This window comes from Cydia strobilella, chromosome 1, assembly GCF_947568885.1.
Source record: "Cydia strobilella chromosome 1, ilCydStro3.1, whole genome shotgun sequence".
In the NCBI taxonomy this organism is placed as follows: Eukaryota; Metazoa; Arthropoda; class Insecta; order Lepidoptera; family Tortricidae; genus Cydia; species Cydia strobilella.
In genome coordinates this window covers 28,097,455-28,122,549 of record NC_086041.1, presented here as the reverse complement: position 1 = coordinate 28,122,549, position 25,095 = coordinate 28,097,455, and the positions used below count along the sequence as shown (strand labels likewise).

Below are 25,095 nucleotides of genomic sequence, written 5' to 3'. Positions count from 1 at the left end.
TTTGATGACTACGTACTCAGGAAGTTGTCTCTTTCATGGTTATTTATATGTACTAAGTAACTGTTTTAGACGCCTAGTACTCCTAGTAGGTACCATGACTAACAAAATACCTATATTAAAAGTCGGTTCTGGTTACCAGATCTGAACTATGTTTAATATTGTATTGACATTTAATAAATCAAGTCACTTTGTGTAGCTGTATCTCAAAATCTATAAGGTCTATGTAGACTAAATCGGACTCATTTTGATGCTTTAATCAGTAGGCGTAGAAACCGTATAGCACTATATTGGTCGACAGGTTGACACCGAAATGCCTTGTTTTAGCACAAAGCTCTACTATAAATAATTACCTGATCCAGGTTTCCGACTGTTCTAACCACAAGCCTCACGGCTCACGTTGTCGAATTACAAAATCTATCCATCTATTCTATAAATATAAATGCGTGTATTCTGACTGACTGACTGATCAACGCAGAGCCGAAACTAAGAAGAAGAAGAAGACAGTTTGTATGGGATTCAAGTTTGATTTTAAGCTAGTAATTTGAAACTTTGTGGAAAGGTATTTTATTAAAAAGCAAGAAAACTGATTTCAGCGTTTTTGAAAATTCATCCCCTATGGTAGTGAAAAAGGGGTTGAAAGTTTGTATGGTGATCAAACATTCTTTTGAGCGCGGGGCTTGAATCTGTGTATAAAGGCATATTATTAGAATACAAGAAAAGTTATTGCAGTGTTTTCAAAAATTCATCCCCTAAAAGGATTAAAAAGGGGTTAAAAATTTGAATCCATTACAAATACTTTTAAACTTCTTAGAAAGGCATAATTATAAGATTGCAAAAAAAGTTAATTCCACGTTATTAAAAATTCAACCCCTAAGAGGGTTAAAAAGGGGATGAAAATTTGGTAGGTCTCAAATTTTATTTTAAGCTAGGAACTCTTCGTAAAAACGTATTTAATTAAATAGGAAGAAAACTCACTTCAGCGTATTTGAAAATTCATTCACCAAAATGGTGAAAAGAGGGTTAAGTTTGTATAGAGATCAAACATATTCTTGAGTGCGGGACGTGAATCTTTGTATAAAGGTATATTTTTAGAATACCTACAACAAAAATAATTTCAGCGATTTTAAAAATTCATCCCCTAAAAGGGTTAAAAAGGGGTTGAAATTTTGCATGGGCTTCAAATATAATTTAAAGCTAGGAACTTGAAACTTCGTGTAAAGGTATTCTATAAAAAGAAACTGATTTTACTTTTTTTATTTTTTTTATTTTAGCGTTTTTAAAAATTCATCCCCCAAGGTGGTGAAAAAGGGATTGAAAATTTGTTTAGATATCAAACATTTTTTTGTGCTGGACTAGAATGTATAAAGGCATATTATTAGAATAAAAGAAAAGTTTTTTTTAACTCATCCCCTATAAGGGGTTGAAAGTTTGTATGGAGATCAAACATTTTTGTAAATGCGGGACTTGAATTTTTGTATAAAGGCATATTATTCGAATACAAGATAAGTAATTTCAGCGTTTTAAAAAAATCATCCCCTGAAAGTGATAAAAAGGGGTTGAAAGTTTAAATCCATTACAAATGTATTAAATATATTAATAACGGGTCACTCACGTATTTAAGTCGAAAACGCTCGACATGTTTCACTCCGTACCAAATGAGTGACCCGTTATTAATATATTTAATATGTCTGTGTCTCACGGAAGTTTTGCCATTACAAATGCTTTAAAACTTCTTAGAAAGGCATATAATAAGATTACAAAAAGTTATTTCAACATTCTTGATAATTTAACCCCTAAGGGGTTCAAAAGGGGATAGGAGTTAAATCTTTATAAAAGGGCTTGGTAAAAAATTAAACTACAAGAAAACTGCTGATATCACCGTTTTTGTAAATTCATTCCCTAAGTTGGTGAAAAAAGGGTCGAAAGTTTGCATCGGAAACTATTTTTTTATATAAGCGAACTTGAAATGTCGTAAAAAACATAATACCTAATAGAACACAAGATAAGTGATTTCAGCGTTTTTTGAAATTTATTCACTAAGGGAGTAAAATGGGTTGAAAGTGCATCGGGACCGAGCATTTTTTTAATAATATATTTTTATAAAATATTTTTATATGACTCTTTATAGAAAATCTTCTAAGGGGGTTTAGAGGGATTATTACTGAGAACAATTGTTTTCAATTAGGGGCTTGCAAATTCTTAATTGTTAACAAATGATTAACCGTCCCTACTGCTATCCTTTGCTGCATAATATTCTATGCTCATGTAGAATATATAACCACAAACATGTAAATCCACGCGTACGAAGCCGCGGGCAACAGCTACTACTTAAATAAATATGCACATTCACGTCAATCACTCACGCGGCTAGGAAATTTTAAATGTCCATATTCGCTGTTAAATACAAGGTTAAAATTGTCATAAAAAAGTTGAGGCACTCTTTCATCTATTTGACAATGGACCTTCCAAAAATGTATTATTTATTCTGTACTATAAGGCCAAATATAAGAAGGCCTGAAAAGTTGCAAGCATCAAACGATCTCAGCCGGGCTAGCACTTGATTGGCGCGAGAGTATCATGCCGCGACATAGACTACCCGTCCCCCTTTCATTCATATAGTTAGTAAAAGACGGGTAGTCTATCTCGCGATTCTCGCGGCGAGATACTGTCGCGTCAATCATGTGCTCGGCCCACTGGGAAGAAATCGTTTAATCCATACTAGAGGTTTCTGGCTAGCAAGGCTATTACTCACTTAGCTTTCAGATAACACTATTTTCCGCTTTTATCTTTCCGCTGTCTAACTCTGAATCTTTGGCTGCTATATTTATTGGTCTGCAATTACTTTATTTTATATAAACGTTCGGCCAAAATTATTAAGCACCCATACAACCTAACCCTTTTTAGGGTTCCGAAGTCCACTAGGAACCCTTATAGTTTCGCTATGTCCGTCTGTCTGACCGTCCGCGGCTTCGCTCCGTGATTGTAAGTGCTAGAAAGCTGCAATCTGGCATAAATACATAAATCATGCATGGCGACCGAACGGTAAAATAAAAACTACAATTATTTTAGGGTCCAAAATGTTTTATTTTTATTTATTTTTTCGCCTTAACTTAATATGAAAAAATTCGCAATACAAAAGCTTAAGAAATACTTCAATGAAAACTATAGCCAACATGATCACTCCAGCCGTTTTTCAGTTATGGCAAAAAGTCCTCTCTTCTTAGTAAAAAGACGTACAAAGCGCTGCGAAGGTAGGTACTCCCTTAGGTAATATGCTTGCTTGTAATGTACATGCATGATACCTATTACCTCCGTTTAGCCTATTCTGACAGAATGGTAACTACGGAACTCTATACTGAGCATGGCCCGACATGCTCTTAGTGGTTTTTTTTTTGTAGTTATAATTTCGGCATGTGTCTGTAGCTTATCCCAGTGATGTTGACTAATATTCATTTAAAAATTGTGAAATAGAGTTTAAATAATATAATGTCAAAAATATTTAACTCATTAAAAATACCGTATACATGTCGACACTGGACGGGTACTTAATATTCTTCACTCTTAATTTATTGTTGATATTGCTTGTTTGTCACCGACGTGGTAATAAAAAAAAGGCCAAGTGCGAGTCGGACTCGCGCACGAAGGGTTCCGTACCATTACGCAAAAAAACGGCAGAAAAATCACGTTTGTCGTATGCGAGCCCCACGTAAATATTTATTTTATTCTTTTGGGTTCTGTACCCAAAGGGTAAAAACGGGACCCTATTACTAAGACTCCTCTGTCCGTCTGTCCGTCTGTCTGTCACCAGGCTGTATCTCATCAACCGTGATAGCTAGACAGTTGAAATTTTCACAGATGATGTATTTCTGTTGCCACTATAACAACAAATACTAAAAAGTACGGAACCCTGGATGGGCGAGTCCGACTTGCACTTGTCCGTTTTTTTTTGTATTTGTTGTTATAGCGGCAACAGAAATACATCATCTGTGAAAATTTCATGTAACTATCACGGTTCATGAGATACAGCCTGGTGACGGACAGAAGGACAGACGGACAGACGGACAGTGGATTTTTAGTAATAGGGTCCCGCTTTTACCCTTTGGGTACGGAATCCTAAAAAAACAACTTTGGCTGGAGGTTGAGTTATATATGACCTTCAATCCGCGAGACCATTAAAAATCAGACTCATTTTTAAGGTTTCGAAACAATTACTCATTTTTAGGGTTTCATTGTTACGAGAACCCTTATTTTGCCATGTTCGTCCAAGACTTAAGAAATTACGCTTGCCATGAGGAATTCGGCACGTTGACGCGCCTGTTCCTATGTCTATCGCACGCGCGTAATTATATGTGTCATTGTCTATAAAACCGGCCAAGTGCGAGTCGGACTCGAGCTCGAAGGGTTCCGTACCATTACGCATAAAGACGGCAAAAAATCGCGTTTGTTGTATGGGAGCCCCACTTAAATATTTATTTTATTCTGCTTTTAGGAGCCTTAGTAGCCTTTACTAGCCTTCGTGCGCGAGTCCGGCTCGCACTTGCCCGGTTTTTTTTACTCCACATCAATAAACAGTCTAAATCTTGATTTGGCAGAGACACACTTTTATTTAACGTTTTTATGAGATATATTATAGTGTAAAGATTAATACAGGGTGACCTTAGCTATTGGACAAACCCCGGATGCCCACGTAGGGTTACTTCTCAGGAAAGCTTTAACGATAATATTTTTTAAATAAGAACAAAAAATACAAAAAATATTTTTTCTAGAAAAAGTTATTTCCAATAATCGACAACAAAAAGAAACATACTGTATTAATCATTGGCAGTGCTTATTTGACAATTTGTTCGAAAATATGCGGCAATGATGACATTTGTCAAAAGTCAGAATCTTATTAGTGTCATAAATAAAAAAGATAATCAAAACGGTGAAAGAAAGTTTCATACTATTCATGACCTCAGGAGCTACTAACACATACAGGCTGCTCCAAAGGGCCAAATAAAAAATTGTAATTTGTTAATTTCTTCGTAACCGCTACACCGGTTGTTATGATACTTTGTATACTGGTTCTAAATACCCTAATGCATATTTACATTTCGACTTTGTCCAATGGCTAAGGACACCTTGTATAAGGGACCTTGTTGACGGTTGTTCTTACTGTGGCCAGACAAGTCACCGACATCAGTATAGAAATGGTAAATGTTTTTGTAAAAATCGTCTATCAGTAAATTTTGCATCATAAAAACCAGCCAAATGCGTGTCGGAACATGCACAATGGAGGATTCCGTTCCACCATATACAGTACAACCCGCTGAAGAGACCACACCAAAAAACGCGTTATAAACGGTAAAGTGTATGAACTGTGAAAAATTATTCTTTATTTATTCTTAACAATAATTATTGTGTAGAACATAGTTTCTTAATGATTAAAATTATGTACATTGTACCTGAACAAGTTTGGGAACAAATCAAATTATTTTATTAAATATTTTGATTTGTGGTTTTTTAAGTAGTCACACTACTATATATAAATTAAAAACTGTAATAGATGTCATATATTAAAGAAAAAGTGAAGAAGCCCTCCAGTGGTGAAGGCCGGATTCGAACCGGCGTCTTTAGCTATCGCGGCTAACGCCATGAACCCCTTAGCCACCCCGCCACGGCGGTGCCCGTCCGAATTTCTCAACTATATGCCATCTTAGTAAGACTAGACGTCTTTGACCAGCTCTAAGGGCAAGCAGTGCGCGCTTGCACCTCCTAAACGAACTCCTTTCGGATTTACGTTGTAGCGAGAGAGACTGGTGCTGCCATCTATGAACAAGTTTGGGAACAAATCAAATTATTTCTATTACAGTTTTTAATTTATTACTACTTAAAAATTATATTACTACTTAAAAAACACAAATCAAAATATTTAATAAAATAATTTAAGCGTGAAGAGGGAACACACAGACAGACAGATAGACAGACAGACAGACTTTCGCATTTATAATATTAGTATGGATTGCAGCGGTAACAGAAGTTGGAACTAATAGTTCTTTAAGGGCTCTATACATTTTGAGATTAAAATCTCATTTTCCAAAAAAAGTGACTATAATACAATGGAAAACTGATAACGCGAGCTCAAGGGTTTTATTGCCCTAGTCGTCATTTTGGTTGAGGGCGAGTATAGACATGTTCTTTCCGTGTACCCTTCACGCCGCAGACTTGACATTGTCTATACTATCCCCGCATCGAAGACTGCTTTTGCACGAAAGTTTCAAAAAAAATCTAGCCCCTAAACTGTACAATATAATAAGTAAATACATTCAATTGCGTAGCTTAAGTTTATATGAGTGTAAAAGACTATTAGACAAGTTTCTGAATACCCTTAACTACGAAGACACAGAAAAATTATGAAAATAAATGGCAAAACACATACCTACCTATCCATACACATACACACACACATATGTATGTATATACGTATATGTATATATATATATATATATATATATATATATATATATATATATATATATATATATATATATATATATATATATAACACTGCACCCCAGGTATAAATAATGTATGTAATATATATATATATATATATATATATATGCGCGCACACACACACACACACACACACACACACACACACACACACACACACACACACACACACACACACACACCATATACATACATACATCCACATACACAGTACATACATTATTTATACCTGGGGTGCAGTGTTTTTTAAAATTAACCCCTTAATTTAATTTAACTGTGTAGTACGATTTTTATTAAGTAAACATCTATTTGTGATTACAGAATGCATCTGTATTGTTGCATACTCTACTTGTTTACGATTAAGTTAACGCTTAGCAACATGCTGATGCCGGCATGCTAGAAATAATGCAAGATACCGTCAACTGATATTATTTGTTCGTCTCATAAATGTATACGATTCTAATTTTATTTTTGCTTACACATTTGTAACTACTGTTAACATAAATCCTATGCAATAATATTATGTTTGCGGGTGACGAATCTTACTTCACCGTGATACAGTTTTAACTAGTACGGGGAGTAAAGGACTTATTCTTCTCATAATGTATAACTTTACAACTAAATTAGTTTATTTACGTACCTAAATCAGACTGATGTATGTACCTCCATCCTTACCTATTTATAAGTAATGTAACTTTTAGTTGTGTTATTGAAATAAAGAAATTTATTATAAATTTATTATTTATTTATTTATAGAAGAGATGTTAAGAAACTACTGAAACTAATAAATTTAACAGTTTGTTACTGTTATATTATTAGTATCCTGGATATGCGAGGGCTGTAACTCCGACTAATTGATAATGTTAGATGCATTGTTCAAATTTGCTTTGTGTATATTACGAGATTTACGAGAAGTTCCACTACGCTCTCGAGAAAGACACATTTACATCCTGAGCACTTTGAATTAAGTAGGTATATACACTGTGTATTGTTTTGAGAAGTACATTTATAAAGTTTATTTTAGTTAAAGTCTGAATAGCTAAATAATTATTGCTCGTATCCTTATTGCTTATATTTATATAGGAGACCGTTTAAGCGGATGCGTGAAATTGAATGTACGGGTGAATCAACATTTAGAATAATTATAGTTACTTTTATATTAACAGATCTAACCTATTAAACTCATCAAATATTCCTACATTCACAAAACCGTAACGCAGGAGATATATATTTCTCATACAAAACCTGGGGCCAACGTTGTCTGCTGTGTAACCATTCATAAATAATAATTTAAAAAAAATTGTAGGTAAACTTTATAGTCTGAAGTGTTGGCCTGGTTGTCTTTAAAAATAACTAAACAAATAAGTTAAGTAGTATTAGTAATTCTAAAATTGGATATTAAGTGGATTTCGATGTCGAAAAATGGGGAGTGTTCTAGTTGTATCAGAGTATAGGTACACAGTAGTTTGGATTCCAGAGAATATACTTGTAGAGGGCCCCATTTTGATTTTGGCAGAGTCCGCAAAAAACTACATTCATGCACAAGGACTACGAGTTTAAAGGATGCCTTTTGAATCTATTCAGATAGTAATTTCTTGTTATCAAACGGTTTGATAACATCTGTCAGCTGGCTACAGTGACATTTAATCTACCAGAATAGGTATCTATTGTATTACTATTGTGTAAAAAATACCAAGTGCACAAGAAGAGCTTTGGTTAATAATGACTATCAACTAGGTGATTATTTACCATAGAAATGTTCTTTTCACTCCTGGACATTTAGAATTCAACGTAAAAGCTTATTGAAAATCACACCTATTTATGCGCAGCGGGACGAGACGGACGCAAAGCAGCTGGTGATCACGGCAGCGACGCGCACGGCGGGCGGACGCTACACGTGCGAGGTGTCAGCCGACGCGCCGTCCTTCCAGACTGCGCAGGTTCATACGCACATGTACGTCGTTGGTGAGTACATTTTTTTTATTGAAAATTTAACAAGAATTACAACATTATAAGTACCTTAATCTAATGTTTCGCCAAACTGTGAAATTCTTTGTTGGCGGTGCGCTCTAAAATAACCTTAAACTAAATAGGTACCTACACTAAAAATTGTTGTCGTCACTGGACATGGTCTATTGGCGTGCCTATGGTTGTAAAATTATGGTGCAATTGAAGAAATAGGATCGGTAGTCAATTTGAATAAGGAAATCGAAAGTAATGAAAAGAAACGTGCACATTTTCGCCGCACTGCACCGCGAGCAAGTTCGATCGTGTGTAACTGTAAGGTAGTCCGCCGTACGTCCGATAAAACTTTACGACACGCAATGATGCGTACGGAGTATTATATTAAAGTACGATTATCAGTAACAAGTAAAGCTTAAGGTTCCACCAGTGTGCGGCACAACACAAGCTTTTTGTACTGATGCTTGTGTACTGGTGGAATCCACTAACCTCTCTTTAGAGGTTAACTGTACAAACCGTACAAACCGTATGTTGCAATCACTTTTGATTAACTTTTTTTATGTAAATTGTATATTATGTGAATGTAGCGTTCCACACTTGATTTAATGGCAAATATAATTGAAGATTGTTGCAACAGACTAACCATAAAATTAGCTTAAATAATATAAAATGCTAACATGTAGAACATTGCCAACAGATCTACCGCAGGCTGATCCGCAGCTCATTGGTATAAAGCAACGGTACCGTGCCGGCATGACGCTCAAAGCAGAGTGCTTCAGTAAAAATGCAATGCCCGCAGCCAACCTCTCTTTTTTCATCAATAGTGAACCGGTAAGTAGCACTGGAGAAAGGGTTGTGTAGTAAATGTGGCGAGGATCGGGCAGGAAAAAAATGTTGCGGGTCGTAAGTGGTCAACCGAAGTATATGTACGCCAGTCCGAAGCCGAACTAGTATTTTTTTTATTTTACTACCACAGTAACCAATTGAATGAATATACTAGTAATACATATGTTAAAAACTGTAATAGATGTCATATATTAAAGAAAAAGTGACGAAGCCCTCCAGTGGTGAAGGCCGGATTCGAACCGGCGTCTTTAATAATTTAATTTAATAATTTGATTTGTTACCAAACTTGTTAATACATATGTATGTACAGTACAGGCCAATAATATATCACCTCCATGTTTTCACGGTATCTTTTTTAAATATTTGTGTGTGACTTCCACCTCACTGCTTTAGGTAGTCTAGTAGTATTCCTTTGTACGGGCGATGAGAAATAAAAAACCGGCCAAGTGCGAGTCGGACTCGCGCACGAAGGGTTCCGTACCATTACGGAAAAAAACAGCAAGAAAATCACGTTTGTTGTATGGGAGCCCCATTTAAATATTTATATTATTCTGTTTTTAGTATTTGTTGTTAAAGCGGCAACAGAAATACATCATCTGTGAAAATTTCAACTGTCTAGCTATCACGGTTCATGAGATACAGCCTGGTGACAGACAGACAGACGGACAGACGGACAGACGGACAGACGGACAGACGGACAGACGGACAGACGGACAGACGGACAGACGGACAGACGGACAGCGGAGTCTTAGTAATAGGGTCCCGTTTTTACCCTTTGGGTACGGAACCCTAAAAATGGTCTCATGTAATGGTTTTTTCATAGAGGGTTTTTTTAAATGTATTGTTAACTATTTTTTTACTAGAGGTTTTTTAGTAATATGCTGAGTATCCTATTAATTCACAGTATTTCATTGCAATATTCATCATATATTTGTATAAAATGACTAGTAAAATATGCTAACTACAAACTAACCTATATTGTTTATTCTATACATGCTCATACAAAAACACTCAAAGGTGATATATTATTGGCCGGCACTGTATGTTACATACACATGTATGTTAGTCTATAAGATATTTGTAATAGTGGGCCTCGTTGCCTGATTTAAAATTTAAATAAATAATACTAAATAATTTATGGTTTGTGTCGCGATCGTTCATTACTTCACTAAGCTCCATAGCAAATAATTGTGAGAGATACAACGTATAAGAAAAAATCGTGCCCCCGAGTTTGAAAGCCGAACTAGATGCCACTATACGGCGGCGCCATATGTTTTGTAGTAACTGAATTGTCAAATATCAAGTTTTGACAACCGAAGTTACAGCATAATCTACGGAGCCGTACAGTGACATCTAGTTCAGGGCCGGGGCAGATTTTACACCTCATTTCTTGTATAATCAACTCTTTATACATATTGAGCGAGCTTACATAATCAATATGTTCTCAGTATCTATTTCAAGTTTATGAATAAAATTGTCTTCGGTTACCGCGATAGTTACTCGTGAAATAAAACTATGAAAACGGATTATATCGCTTATATTGAATTTATAATACATGAACATGTCATGGATAAAGCCAATCACTCAATAATGTTTGATAAGGCTCTGGTTCTTGCCAAGGAGAAGCGATACATACCCAGAATGCTGCGCGAGGCCAATGAGGTTAAGAAATATCCAAACTTTAATAGGGAAGATAGCTTTTCTCTACCACCAGCTTGGGATCCTGTAGTTCATCTGATAAAGGAGCAAGCGAGACATAGACTGTGAGACCTTTGTGTTGGATGATGTTGGACATTCTGAGTATAATATGTTTTGAAAAGATGTGTCCCGCCGAGTTTGTTGCTGGTCCCATGTTGGGATATCCTCCTCCTCCTCCTACAATTTAGGAGGGAATTAAATCTTCTCGGGTCCGAGGTGTAGGGTTGGAGCCGGCGTAGCTTTATCGCGTATATATATATCTTTACTTGAAAATAGTTGTATTGTATAACTAGCCTTATGAACCGATTTTGCATCTACAACCAGCCTTAAAGTTTATAGTCTATGATGGTTCATTATTTTTTGTATGTGGGTATTTTTGCACTTTGTAGTTTTTCCTCAGTCACCCGTTGACCACGAACGCTGTAAAGGGTTCGAAACGTCGGGATGAATTCAATATACGCGATATAATCCGTTTTCATAGTTTTATTTTATGAATAAAGCCCATTACTGCCCTTCAAACTATTACTAATAAATATTCAAACTCCAGCCTGAATGCAGCGCTAGGCAAACCACAGCCCTAAAGAACCTCCTACATACAAGTGGTGTAAAACAGAATAAATCAACTCCCAAATCAGCCAAGAAAAAAACAAAAGCTGACTCTAACGAAACCTCCATTGACCCGCTGATAATTCCGACAGAAAATGTTGATATTAGTGTTCAAGTTCCAGTAAATTCACCAAATGTTGAACTACAGGATGATCAAAAATCAGTTACGGAATCAATTGAAATTCAGGAATTTGCCCAAAATCAACGAACTCAGCCAACAATATTTGTATACGGCGGCCAACAATGCATCGGAGTAGGCCCTAGGCTTCAACAAATGCAGCAGGAGAGTAATCTTATAAATTACAGAGTAAGTGCCTTCGTTAAACCCGGTGCGTCTACTAGATCTATTTTAGAGACTATGAACAACCATAAGTATATCGAGGGTGATAGAATTGTACTGTCAGTAGGCGAGCATGATTCAAACCCAATGGATATATATTCTATTATTTGCGAGTTGCACTGACAACTTTTAAAAAATACCCTGTTTTGTTACTAAGTGTTGGCAAAAATAGAGAAATTGATGTAAACAGCCTAAATCATATGCTAAAGTGTAGTTATGTAAAAATGGAAAATGTAATATTTATAGATAGTTTGTATAAGTTAGGAAATAATTTAAACAATAAACGGTATTTGAGAGAAATATGTACGGAAATACACCTGAAAATTGACCAAATAGATTACAAAAATGCATATTATAACTATGTAAGTGTAAATGTAGTAAGTAAAAACGAGTCTGTGGTGCATTCAGGTTCCCAAAATAACGTACACGCAGAAAATTCTGAAAAGTGCTTAAGGTTAGATAAACCTCTACCTCAAAAAGGAACAATACCGTACTACTTTTTTCGCACCAAGAGTGCAGCATAACAGTAGTCAGAACGAAATACAAATAAATGTCCCTAATGAAGGTAATCTGCGCATTTTCCATCAAAATGTGCAAGGTTTAAAGTCTAAGGTTAGTCAAATTGAAATCTTTGCTGATTCGGCAAAAATTGATGTCTTATGTTTTTCTGAATCTTTCTTAAAAAGACACGAGGCATCTATTTTACAAATCGAGGAATACAAAATGGCCGCATATTTCTGTAGGACAAAAAAGACGCGCGGAGGAGTTTGTATTTATGTTAAAAACTCTATAACATGTCGTAATGTACAGTGGGTTACGGATATGTCTATCGAACAACATTTTGAAACCTGTGGGATTTTCTTACCCGAACTTAACCTTGTTATTGTATGTGTGTATCGAAGCCCAAATAGCGATATTGAAATATTTATGAAGAATTTTGAAACTCTACTTAGTAAGTTAACACTTCGGGCTAGACAGTTAAAACGAAAGCTAGTTGTTGCAGGGGATTTCAATATAAACTTATTAAATAATGACACAGCTCAAAAAAAATTTCTCTCAACTCTTAGAAATTTTAATCTTTGTCACACAATTAAGGAACCAACAAGAATTAATGTTCAGTCTCAGACATGCATTGATAATATTTTAACCAATTGCTCTAAATATAGTGCTAACGTTTTAAATTTGGGAATATCAGACCATACTGGCCAAATAATTATAATACCAACTAGTCTTAGCTTTAAGGAAAAGCATTGGTATAAGAAAATTAGGCGAATAGATTACCATCTAGACATATTTTTAAAATACTTAAAGCAAATGAACTTTACGAGTGTCTTCATGGAGTCAGATCCAAACGCTGCTTATAACGAATTCATAAACGCATTTACAATGATATTCAACCTCTGCGTGCCACATGAGAGTGTAAAAATTTATCACAGGAAGAGGCAAAATTGGAAATCGCGAGGCATCTTAAAGTCTAGTAAAAGCAAACGTATAATGTATTTAGGAATACAGAAAAATAAGCGAGATGAGACTATATTATACAGCTATAAAAAATATTGTAAAATGTTAAAGAGAGCTATACGTCTATCAAAAATTATAACAAATGATAATTTTATAAAAACAAGTGTTAATAAATCTAAAGCTACTTGGGGCTTAATTAAAAAACATACAAGTACTACAAATTCAATACCAACTATGATCTCTGAAATACATGCTGATGGGGTAAACTTATCAAATGCTTCTGATATAGCAGAAGCATTTAACACGTATTTTATTAATCAAAACGCACACAGCTCTACTCAATCGCCAAAATATAAATCATCTCAAATAAACACTACAAATAGCATATTCTTAGCTCCCGTAGACACTTATGAAATTAAAAGAATTGTTAGACAATTAAAGAATAAAAAGAGTACAGGTTATGATTGCATACCTATGACACTCATTAAGTCGTGCATAGACCAAATTGCTGAACCTCTTGTTTATATTATAAATTTGACGCTCGAATCTGGCATATTTCCCAACCAACTGAAAAAAGCGCTGATTAAACCGCTATACAAAAAAGGCAACCTAACTGATATGGGAAATTATAGACCAATAGCATTACTTCCTGCTTTTTCCAAGGTATTCGAAAAAGTTATTCACGAAAGGCTAAGCAAGTTTCTCAATAAAAATGGTACCTTAAGCCCATCCCAATTTGGATTTCAAAAAGGGAAATCGACCTCACTGGCTGTGTTTAATTTGTTTACGCAAATCTGGGACAACGTTAATGAGCGTAAGCCGTGCGTTTCCCTATTGATTGATATGTCAAGAGCTTTTGACTGTGTGCTACATAACGTACTTTTACAGCAACTTGAATACATAGGAGTTAGAGGGAACGCATTGCAGCTATTCAAAAGCTATTTAACCAATAGAGAGCAAGCTGTGTTTATTGAACAATATGATAGGCAAAACAAAATAATTGAGCACAAACAATCAACCTTTCAAAAGGTTTTACTGGGGGTACCTCAGGGAAGCGTATTGGGTCCGCTTCTTTTCCTCATTTATTTTAACGAACTTCCAAATCAAATTGAGGAACCATGTGTGATGTTTGCAGATGATGCGACTATATTATTTTCATGTGAGAACAGGGATACAGATATGAACGATAATATTAAGCGCAGCCTTAGAACAATTCTAGATTGGCTTGAGACTCTAAATCTTAAAATGAATCTAAGTAAAACGAAGCTGATTCAATTTAGGCATTATAAAACTCCACCAACTCCTTTAGATATATCTGACGCAGGAACTCCTATTGAGGAAATTGCAAGTGCTAGCTTTCTTGGTGTGAAAATAGACTCTCATTTAAATTGGAAGACTCATATTGAGTACATAAATAGCAAGATTTCAAGTAGTTGTTATGCCTTATCAATACTTTCACAAACATGTTCCGAAACTGTAGTAATAAATGCTTATTATGGAAGTGTGTATCCACTACTTTCATATGGAGTTATCTATTGGGGCAATTCTGTCGATGTTCAAAAAACATTTAAACTACAAAAAAAATGCTTAAAAACGGTATACCGTATGCGCACTGAGGAATCGCTTCGTACTGTATTTAGAGAAAAACGTCTTTTAACTTTGACATGTATTTACATCCTAGAGATATGTTTATTCATAAAAAGTCAAGCTGCATATTTTATAAATAAGTCATCATTAAAAAGCAATATCCGAGACCAGTACAAATACGATATGTTCCTTCCAAGGGTTAACAACTCTATGTACAAAAAGAGCACTTTTGTTATGGCTATCCGTATTTTCAACCATCTCCCTCTAGACATGAAAGCGCTAGACGGATTTATGTTCAAACGAAAGCTCAAGAACTGGCTGATAAATAAAGTATTTTATGATATCAATGAATTTTTTGCAAGTTAACAGACACCTATGTATATATAACGATGTAAGTACTTAAGTATAAGTTTAGTTTTAAGATAGGTAGATTGTCTACCATAATTGTACGCCCTAGCAGGCAACTGTTGATACTTATTATTTTTAATTACCACCTTTGTACGTACACAGTTATACAATAAACATTATTCTATTCTATTCTATTCTATTCTATAATTTTGCAAGAACAATGCTTTTCAGCTTACACGAAGTGGCTATTTATAAGCGATATAAACTACATCTACTTATTACACAGATAAAGTAATATGTAATATACTGAGATAAAAATCTTTCCAAGGTCGTTGTAAAAATAGTGCTTAGCCAACAATACTACGTCTCAAAAATGTCCGGCAAGGATGATGTTGCTGGTTACAAATGCCAGATTTCAATAATTTGGTGAGGCGCTCGATGTCATTAATTATGCTTCCAGTACCTTGAAAGTGGTCTCGAAAAGCCTTTCTAGCCATTGATTGACTTCGTCGTGAGATAAAGGGGCCGCCAAGCTAATCTGATCAGGTGCTAAACCTAGGCAAGATTTATTACAGATATTGTTTACGCTGTAATTGAATTATTGAGAGTAACAAACATCGTCTGGGCACAAAATCCATTCCGAAATTAATACCCTTAATGAGAGAAAGTAAGTTAATCAGGACTCAGGAGTTTATTATATATAATGTCTCATATAACAATCTACTATACAGCTATCTTTGTTATATTTATGATACCTATACCTGTGGATTTTATGATTATTGGGAAAGATATTTATTGGACACGTTGGTAGAAATCTAGTCGATAGGGTCGATAGGCCCTGGAGGGAAAGTGCCTTAAAACCCTAATTTTACTTAAAGGAAACATTATTATATTTTTAAAAAGATACAAAACTACTTTCAGATATTCTTTTATATTCGCTTTTCGCCCGGGAATCGAATCGACAAAAAATTACAAAAAATAAACACTCGCTATTTTATTCTACTAGTCGATACAGTTAATGCTAATGATAACATTTCTCCAAGAAACATTAGGTCTTACACTCGTCTGTGGTACAAAATATCCATAAAATCATAAACAAAAATAAATGTCATATACGAAGGAAAAAATGGCCAAAGCCTCCAGTGTCCAGAGCTGGAATCGAACCAGCGTCCCCCGTTTACCGGACAGGTGCCTGAACCGCTCGGCTATCCGGTAATGGTGGCATGCGGTGGCGGTGGTGGTGGTGGGTTTTTTCCTTCGTATATGACATTTATTTCAGTTTAGAGTTTAAATAGTAGTGTATCTACTATAGGTAGACAAAACACAAATTAAAGTATTTTCATAGAAAATAATTTAATTTGTTCTTAGAGTATCCATAAAATCGATTATTCAGTACTCAAGAATATTTTTAGGCAAGCAAATTTGAAGAAAAAAAAGATCTTTGAATGCAGTATTGTTTCTTTAAAAAAATAAAAGAATGTTTCCTTTAAGTAAGATTAGCTATCTTAAGGTTTGGTTTGTATCTTGAGCAAAACTAATAGAGGCACAGTAATACTATTCTATCCTTAAAGCGATTCATGCCATCTTCGATCCCCTGTAACTTTAGTTAACCAAAAACCAAGACATCTTACAACTTACGTGGAATTTACGTAAATAACGTTCAATTTGAACCTGTATTTAAGGAACTATTGCAAAACATAGTTTTACAATTTTGTCATCGACACGCGTAAGAATATCAAAATATATTTTTTCTACATATTAAAACATGCAATATACAAATTGAAATAAATATGTTACATACAGTTACGACGATAACGAATAGGTCACTTGAGCTGTAAACGGAAAAAGGAAACATGGTCATACTTGCGTAACCCAAATATGAACAGAAAGCAAACATTTTGGACACGCTGAAGTTTATTAAGTTGCTCCTCCCTTATACCAGGATATGAAACGTCAGAATAGGCCAAAATGGGGAAGAGGAGAAAACTCTCCTCCTACCCTTTCCTCCCAAGCATTTTCATGCTCAAACGGGCAAGCGTAATTTTGATCGGAATAGATAGAACATTTCGATGCTTTCTTGAGAGCTCACTGCTGTAAACCTGTTCTCGGTTATTTCGCCAACTAGAGGTGTCATTTAATTTATCAAAAAATAGATATATCTATCTAATATTAATAGTGTCACTAACTATGTGATGCTCTAAGTTAACGCTAGTGGGGATCGAGTGTCACACGACACTCGATCTCTACACCTATACCTACTAGATAGGTAGGTAACTAAAGTACATAGGTACAGTCAGTATTAATAGCAGCGGATGAAATAATGCACCAAAAGTACCATCTAACATTTTTCCAAATCGACTTCAATCTCTACTGTTTTTGTATAAAAATTTTCATACACTATATTCAATATACAGAGACAGTCTTTTTTGTCGAGTCATACGAGAATGGAAGATACTTTTGACGCTAAGTCTGATCCGCTACTTTTGATGCCGACTGAACTGTATAGACTGAACTGTATATTCTAACACAATATCATATTGTTATAGAAATAAATAAATGAAATGAAAATGAATATATGCATGGACAAATTTAGAGGAACGTAAAAAAAAGGATTAATTACTGGAATACAGCGCACCTAAAGTAATTTCAAAATTAGTAATTAAGTTCCTCTAAATTTGTCCATGAGTGTAACATACTAACCGTCTTGATTTTACCTTGGCTTCACATTTAATTAGATTCCGAAACTTTTTGCGGTAGAAAAACTGCGTTGTGAGGTTTTTTACCGTTTTATGTATTTTGATGAGATTTTATTTACGGAGTAACAGGGACATGCGTTGTGATAAAAGGCAGAGCTCATGAGGCTTACGGCTATCATTTATTTGAGTTATTCGAATAATGGAACAGTTTTTTCATTCGTCTAATTCCCAACCCATCCATCCCGGTGTCATGCATTCGACTTCCCGTTGTGCCCCAGATGTTACGTCATCCGTCGAATAAGAATTGAGTTATCACCTTCTTACAACGCAGCGTGCTTGTTCTGTTCTTTTATATTCATTAATTTGTTATTATGATTTTATTGTAGTTTTGTGTCTATGACAGCCAGCGGTCAAGTAATAATATTACTGCTTATTAGTTTTCATTAGGTTAATTTACGCGCAATAAGGCAAAATTACGAGACCTTTCACCACTTAAGTAATAAGACGCAACGAAACATTACATTAAATAAATGATTTTCACATCGTTTTCATATGATATTTTCATCTTAATGAGGCGCTTCAGGTCGATCGAATAGTTGAAATAAAAACCAATGTGACTGAGCTACACAATACCGGTCTTTATGGTGTTAAATAAGTACTTGTAATTATTTATTTCAATATAATGTAAGAGGAAACCAGTGTTACCTATGTATTTTAGAAGCTAATTGGTTATGATACACTCGCATTGAATCTATAAATTTATTATTTTATTATCGTTGGATTTTTGCAATTTACGTTTACTTAAACATTATTAACAATATAATTGAAACACCTCACTATAGGACATAATTACTCTACAAACATTGAAATGTTGTATATTCCAAAAAAGATTTCCTTATTTTTTTAACCGACTTCAAGATTTCAAAGGAGGAGGTTCTCAATTCGGTTGTTTTTTTTTTAATGTTTGTTACTCCATAACTCCGTCATTTCTGGACCGATTTTGAAAATTATTTTTTTGATTGTAAGTATATACATACAGATTGGTCCCTTTTTTGTCAAAAAGCAGTTCTGATGATGGGATCCATGAGGAATCGAGGGAACTCCTCAAATGTTAAAGGCATACATATAGTGATTTTAGTATTTTCATCAACAAATCAAGCACTTACATTAAAAAAAGTGACATTTGATGAAGTGAAACTGCTGATGATGATCAGAACGGGATCTTTAACGGGGACTTCAATGACGCATAGTTCACATTTGGCGATTTGTCCTCTTCGTTATGTTTGTTAAGCAAGTTAGGTTTTCAAGAAACATTTTTGTCAAGCTCGAGTTCTGATGATGGGATCCATGAGGAATCGAGGGAACTCCTCAAATGTGAAAGGCATACATATAGTGATTTTTGTATTTTTATTAACAAATCTAGCACTTCCATTTTAAAAAGTGACATTTGTTGAAGTGGAACTGCTGATGATAATCAGAACGGAACTCTTCAATGACGCATAGTTCACGTTTGGCGATTTGTCCTCTTCGTTATGTTTGTTAAGCAAGTTAGGTTTTCAAGAAACATTTTTGTCAAGGTCGAGTTCTGATGATGGGATCCATGAGGAATCGAGGGAACTCCTCAAATGTGAAAGGCATACATATAGTGATTTTTGTATTTTTATAAACAAATCCAGCACTTCCATTTTAAAAAGTGACATTTGATGAAGTGGAACTGCTGATGATGATCAGAATGGAACTCTTTAATGACGCATAGTGTACGTTTGGCGATTTGTCCTCTTCTTTATATTTGTTAAGCAACTTAAGTTTTTAAGACATATTTTTGTCAAGCTCGAGTTCTGGTGATGAGACCCACGAGGAACCAAGGGAACTCCTCAAATGTAAAAGGCTTACATATAGTGATTTTTGTATTTTCATCAACAAATCCAGCATTTACATTTAAAAAAGTGACATTTGATGAAGTGGAATCTGCTGATAATGATCAGAATGGAACTCTTCAATGACAGTCCACGTTTGGCGATTTGTTCTCTTCCTTATGGACCCAGACCTAAACTTGGACCCGGACTCGGACCCGGACTCGGACCCGGACCCGGGTCTGAACATGGACCCCAACCGGACCCGGACCCGGACCGAACTCTGACCCAAACTTGGACCGGGACAGCCGGACACGGACCCGGTCTCTGATCCGGACCAAGACCCGGACCCGGAAATGCTACTAGAAAAGTGGGTTAGGTTAGGTTAGAACTGCGACCCTTAGAAAAACGAAATGCTACTAGAAAAGTGGGTGGTTTTACCTCCTTTTCTACATAATTAGGCAAAAGATGCTGTCTTTTTCATTTCATTGTCTGGAATCTAAGAGTGCACCATAAGTGAACTTTCAGCGGCCCCCATTGAAGTCGGTTTTTTTTTAAATATTATTAGTTTGTTTCATTTAAATTAATTAGGCATTAATGAGGCATGTAGAACTTAATTCTGGAGTCGGACCAAGTGACCTCTGTATGACATTTGCAGCGAAAAAGTGACGTATATAATGACAATTTACACTTTGTTTCGCCAGAGTCAGTGCAGAGTTAGCGTAAACGGATTCCTAGACTAATCCTTCGTTTTTGTTCCATTTGACAGGCGCAGTCGCAGCACGTGTGGCACCGCGTGGACGTTTCCGACAACGGCAAACTTATGACCGCCTACAGTACCATACAATTCGTCGTACAGCGGCATCACTTCGTCAACGAGCGGATAAAGGTTAGCCAATACAGACCCTGACACAATAATATGGTGTACAGGTAAAATTAGTTATTTACAATACAAGTGCGGAAATTCGAAACAAGTGGCGATAAATAAAAACACGACCGCAGGGAGTGTTTTAAATCGACACGAGTTGCGAATTACCTTTTCGCACGTGTATCGTACAACGTCTTTCAGTACATTTGGGCCTTTAAACTTTCGACATATGCACGAAAAGTGCTCTTTACGCACTAGTGAGAAAATAGTACATTTCGATGCTAGTGCGGAAAGTATGTCATTACATCACGAGTACCGAGATATCTGGCAAGACTCGGGACGAGTGAAGAATGACATATCCGCACGTGTATCGAACGACGTTTTTTAATACAGTTGCGAAAAAATAAGAAAAGCAACAAGTAAGGAATGGAATTCGAATGAATTCGAAACTTTTATATTATTAATTCTGTGACACTGACATCATTGACATTGACATTATGAAGAGGTGTTTTTCTAGCTTTTATTCGACTACAATAGATTTTGTTATTATTATTGAACCCACTTCAATGATAGTTTTTTTTCAAATGCATGTTCTATAAGACAGAACAATTGTAAATATTAAAACAATGTACTATTATTACCTAAATATCGTTATTTACGATTATTTGTGTATCGTATATTTATAAAAACAATATCGAATGTTGCCTTTGGAAACTTAAAACATTCTTGCAGTAAGAAAATACGCCTCTTCTTTGACAGGTGACAGGACAAATAAACGTGTTATAATACTTATAATGATGAAGAGGTAAGTAATAAAATATGAAATATGCATATTTTTCGTATTCTTACATTAACAGTAGGTTTTTATGTTGATTACGACGTTTAAAGGAAACTAATATCGATTTAGTTGTCAACTTGTCATCTGTCACACGTCACTCTGACAAATTTGATGCGTTTCGTTACTGCATTTTCTCTGTTAGTGGATTTTTTTTTGTGCAAATATTTCAATGAATAACGAACGGAACGTGTCTCTGAAATGCTAATTTACAGTTTAGTTGGAATGTTATTCTTTCTATATGTACCATTTATTATTTAAGTTACTTTTTGTCTTGTTTTATACCTATGTACTTTTATTGTTAGTGTCAATTTTTTTTTAATACTACTTTGTGTTATCATACTGTGTGTAACCGGTTGGCTGGTGGGTTAACGAGAACCTTGTTGGCTTATTTTAGTTACATGTGCTTTCTGGCACGGAAATATAATATTTATTTTATTTATTTTGTATATATTATCTGTATTTTATATATTTGTGTACCTACCTTTGGAATATTATGTCCGATGATGATGATGATGATGGATCTTTTTATTCTGCTTGCAGCATGTCTGGTTCTTTTCATTCACTAAATAGAACAATATCAGAGCTCGATACGCTTGGCAACTGCATATTTAACACTTTTCAAAACTACCCCAAAAACTTTAACGTGTGTCATATCAATGCACAAAGTGTTCCTAGCCACTACAATGATCTTCTCGAGTCTTTCTCCTCATGTAATGTCCACGCCATACTTGTGTCTGAAACATGGCTTAAGCCTAATCTCGCGTCTACTTCCTTCGGACTCCCTGGCTATGTCTTGCTGCGGAACGATCGTATTGGCAGGAGGGGTGGTGGTGTGGCCATATATCTCCACAGTAACGTTCCTTTTAAAATTATAGCTACATCCTCACCTCGATTATCCGGCTCTATGGAATATTTATTTGTTGAGGTTAACATTGGTGGGACTAAGGTAGCTTTAGGAGTGGTCTATTGCCCCCCTACCATCGACTATTTTGCGGACCTCGAAACCTTGCTGGCCCCTATAAGCACCGAGTACGCCCATCAGTTAATCATGGGAGATTTTAATACGGACCTTGTCAAAGACAACCTTAGAACTCGCAAATTGTATGCAAACGTAGAGTCAGTTGACTTAGCTGTTCTCCCACTCAGGCCCACTCACCACAATGTAGATACATCAGACTCCTGGTTAGACCTTATTATTGTCTCGTCTATTGATCTTTCGGATGCGGTCGGTCAGTTTCCGGCCCCAGGTTTTTCGCATCATGACCTTATTTACTTAAGCTACCGTGTCCGGCCTCCCAAGCCACAACGCGTCACTGTCCAAATTCGCAGCTTCGCTAAGCTAGACATTGAAGCTTTAAAACGAGACGCGAGCGCGCAGGACTGGTCGACGACCTTTTCGGCAACATCCGTTGACAAGGCTGTGGACACGTTCAACTCGACTGTATTAGAATTATTCAACACACATGCTCCCATCCGTACGGTTAAGTTAAAACGCCCACCTGCTCCGTGGATTACCCAGGTTGTCAGAATGGCTATGGCGAGACGCGATCGGGCATTTAGGAGGTACAAACGAGATCGTTGCGAAGATAAATGGAACATATTTAAAACAGCCAGGAATAAATGCAATCAGACGGTGAGAGCTGCCAAACGGAAATATATCCACGACAGTATTGCATGTTCGTCACCAGCTGAAACATGGAAATTCCTAAAATCGATCGGCATTGTTAAACCTACTTGCTCAACTCCCTCCTCTTTCTCTCTTAATGATTTAAATTTACACTTCGCTAAAACTTTGCCTTTAAATTCCGCTACCTTAACCAAAAGTTTAACCTACATTAGAGCCTTGCCCTGTCTTTCTAATATAACCTTCTCACTCAATCAAGCCACTGACGATGACATTATTAAGGTGATAAAATCGATTAGATCGAATGCTGTAGGCCATGATGAGTTGAGCAGATTAATGATCGTAAGCATCTTGGAATGCGTTCTTCCAGTTCTAACATACATAATTAACTTTTCACTCACTACCGGAGTTTTTCCTTCAGCATGGCGGAAAGCCTATGTCATACCACTTCCAAAAGTTTCGAACCCCATTACACTAAAAGACTTTCGTCCTATTTCCGTTCTTCCGTTTCTGTCAAAGATTTTAGAAGCAATCGTTCATAAGCAACTTTCGTCTCATGTTTATTCCAATCAAATTCTCTCTCCTTTTCAGTCGGGTTTTCGCCCAGGGCATAGTACTTGCACTGCTCTGCTCAAAGTACTCGAAGATGTTAGACAAGGCATGGAGCTGTCTCAGTTAACGTTGTTGGTACTAGTAGATTTCTCAAATGCATTTAATGCGGTTAACCATGACCTTTTACTAGCCTGCCTAAGTCACTTAAATATGTCATCGTCGGCGGTTCAGTGGTTTTCCTCTTATCTTCAAGATCGCCGTCAATCAGTTCGTGCTGACCGAACCTTCTCTGACTGGTGTGATCTTTCTGCTGGAGTTCCACAGGGTGGCATTCTCTCGCCTCTTCTTTTTTCAATTTTTATCAATATGGTCACCCCTAACATTGGCTGCTCCTACCATCTATATGCTGACGATCTGCAGCTTTATACACAAGCAAACGTTAAGGACATGGATCATGCAGTCTCTATCATGAATAGCAATTTAAGCCATCTTTCTGCATGGTCACGTTCTTTTGGGATCGTAGTTAACCCAACCAAATGTCAAGCGATCGTACTTGGGAGCCCACGCATGCTGGCGTTGATGGATTTACATAGTGTAGCACCTATCAGGTTTGAGGATGTCGTGATACTGCTATCACCTAAAGTGAAAAATCTGGGTCTGATTATAGACAGTGGCCTTACGTGGGAACCCCAGGTGTCTGATGTATGTCGCAGAGTGACGTACACGCTGAGATCGCTTTACAGGTACAAAAACTTTTTGCCAATTAGCACAAAGATCCTTCTCGTTCAAGCTCTTGTACTTCCCACTATCGATTATGCTGATGTGTGCTACTCTAATCTAGTTCAAACTTCACTTAACAAACTGGACAGACTGCTCAACAACTGTATTAGGTTTATATTTTGTCTTCGGAAGTACGACCACGTATCAGCTTATCGTAAGCAGCTTAATTGGCTTCCTATTCGTGAGCGAAGATCTTTGAGACTGTTAGGTACACTTTACTCTCTTCTATTTGATCCCAATACACCAGAATATCTCAGATCCAAATTTAAATTTGTTACTGCTCGCCCTGGTGGTGTTCTCCGTCCCTCCCGTAGCCTTAAGCTTTCCATTCCCCCTCATCGCACTGGTTTCCTGACCAACTCCTATACTGTTCAGGCGACACGCCTATGGAACGACCTTCCACTCAATATCAGAAAAGCTCAAAGTAAATTCACGTTCAAGCGTATGCTGCGCAAGCATTTGTCTGAAAGATGTAAGTAATGTTTCACAGTAGGTACATGTATAAGTATATATGTAGATATGTATGTAAGTGTATCATACA

At 36.1% G+C, this 25,095-nt stretch overlaps 1 protein-coding gene across 2 annotated transcripts in view; it reads left to right on the top strand.

Moving 5' to 3' along the window:
• Positions 1 to 25,095, top strand: part of LOC134744118 (uncharacterized) — a 113,700-nt gene that overhangs the window by 74,398 nt on the left and 14,207 nt on the right. For both annotated transcript variants that reach the window (XM_063677823.1, XM_063677815.1), the window contains exons 3-5: positions 8,325 to 8,460; positions 9,155 to 9,288; positions 20,662 to 20,781. In XM_063677823.1, the coding sequence (XP_063533893.1) occupies positions 8,325 to 8,460; positions 9,155 to 9,288; positions 20,662 to 20,781 (390 nt within the window). The remainder of the gene's footprint in view (positions 1 to 8,324; positions 8,461 to 9,154; positions 9,289 to 20,661; positions 20,782 to 25,095) is intronic.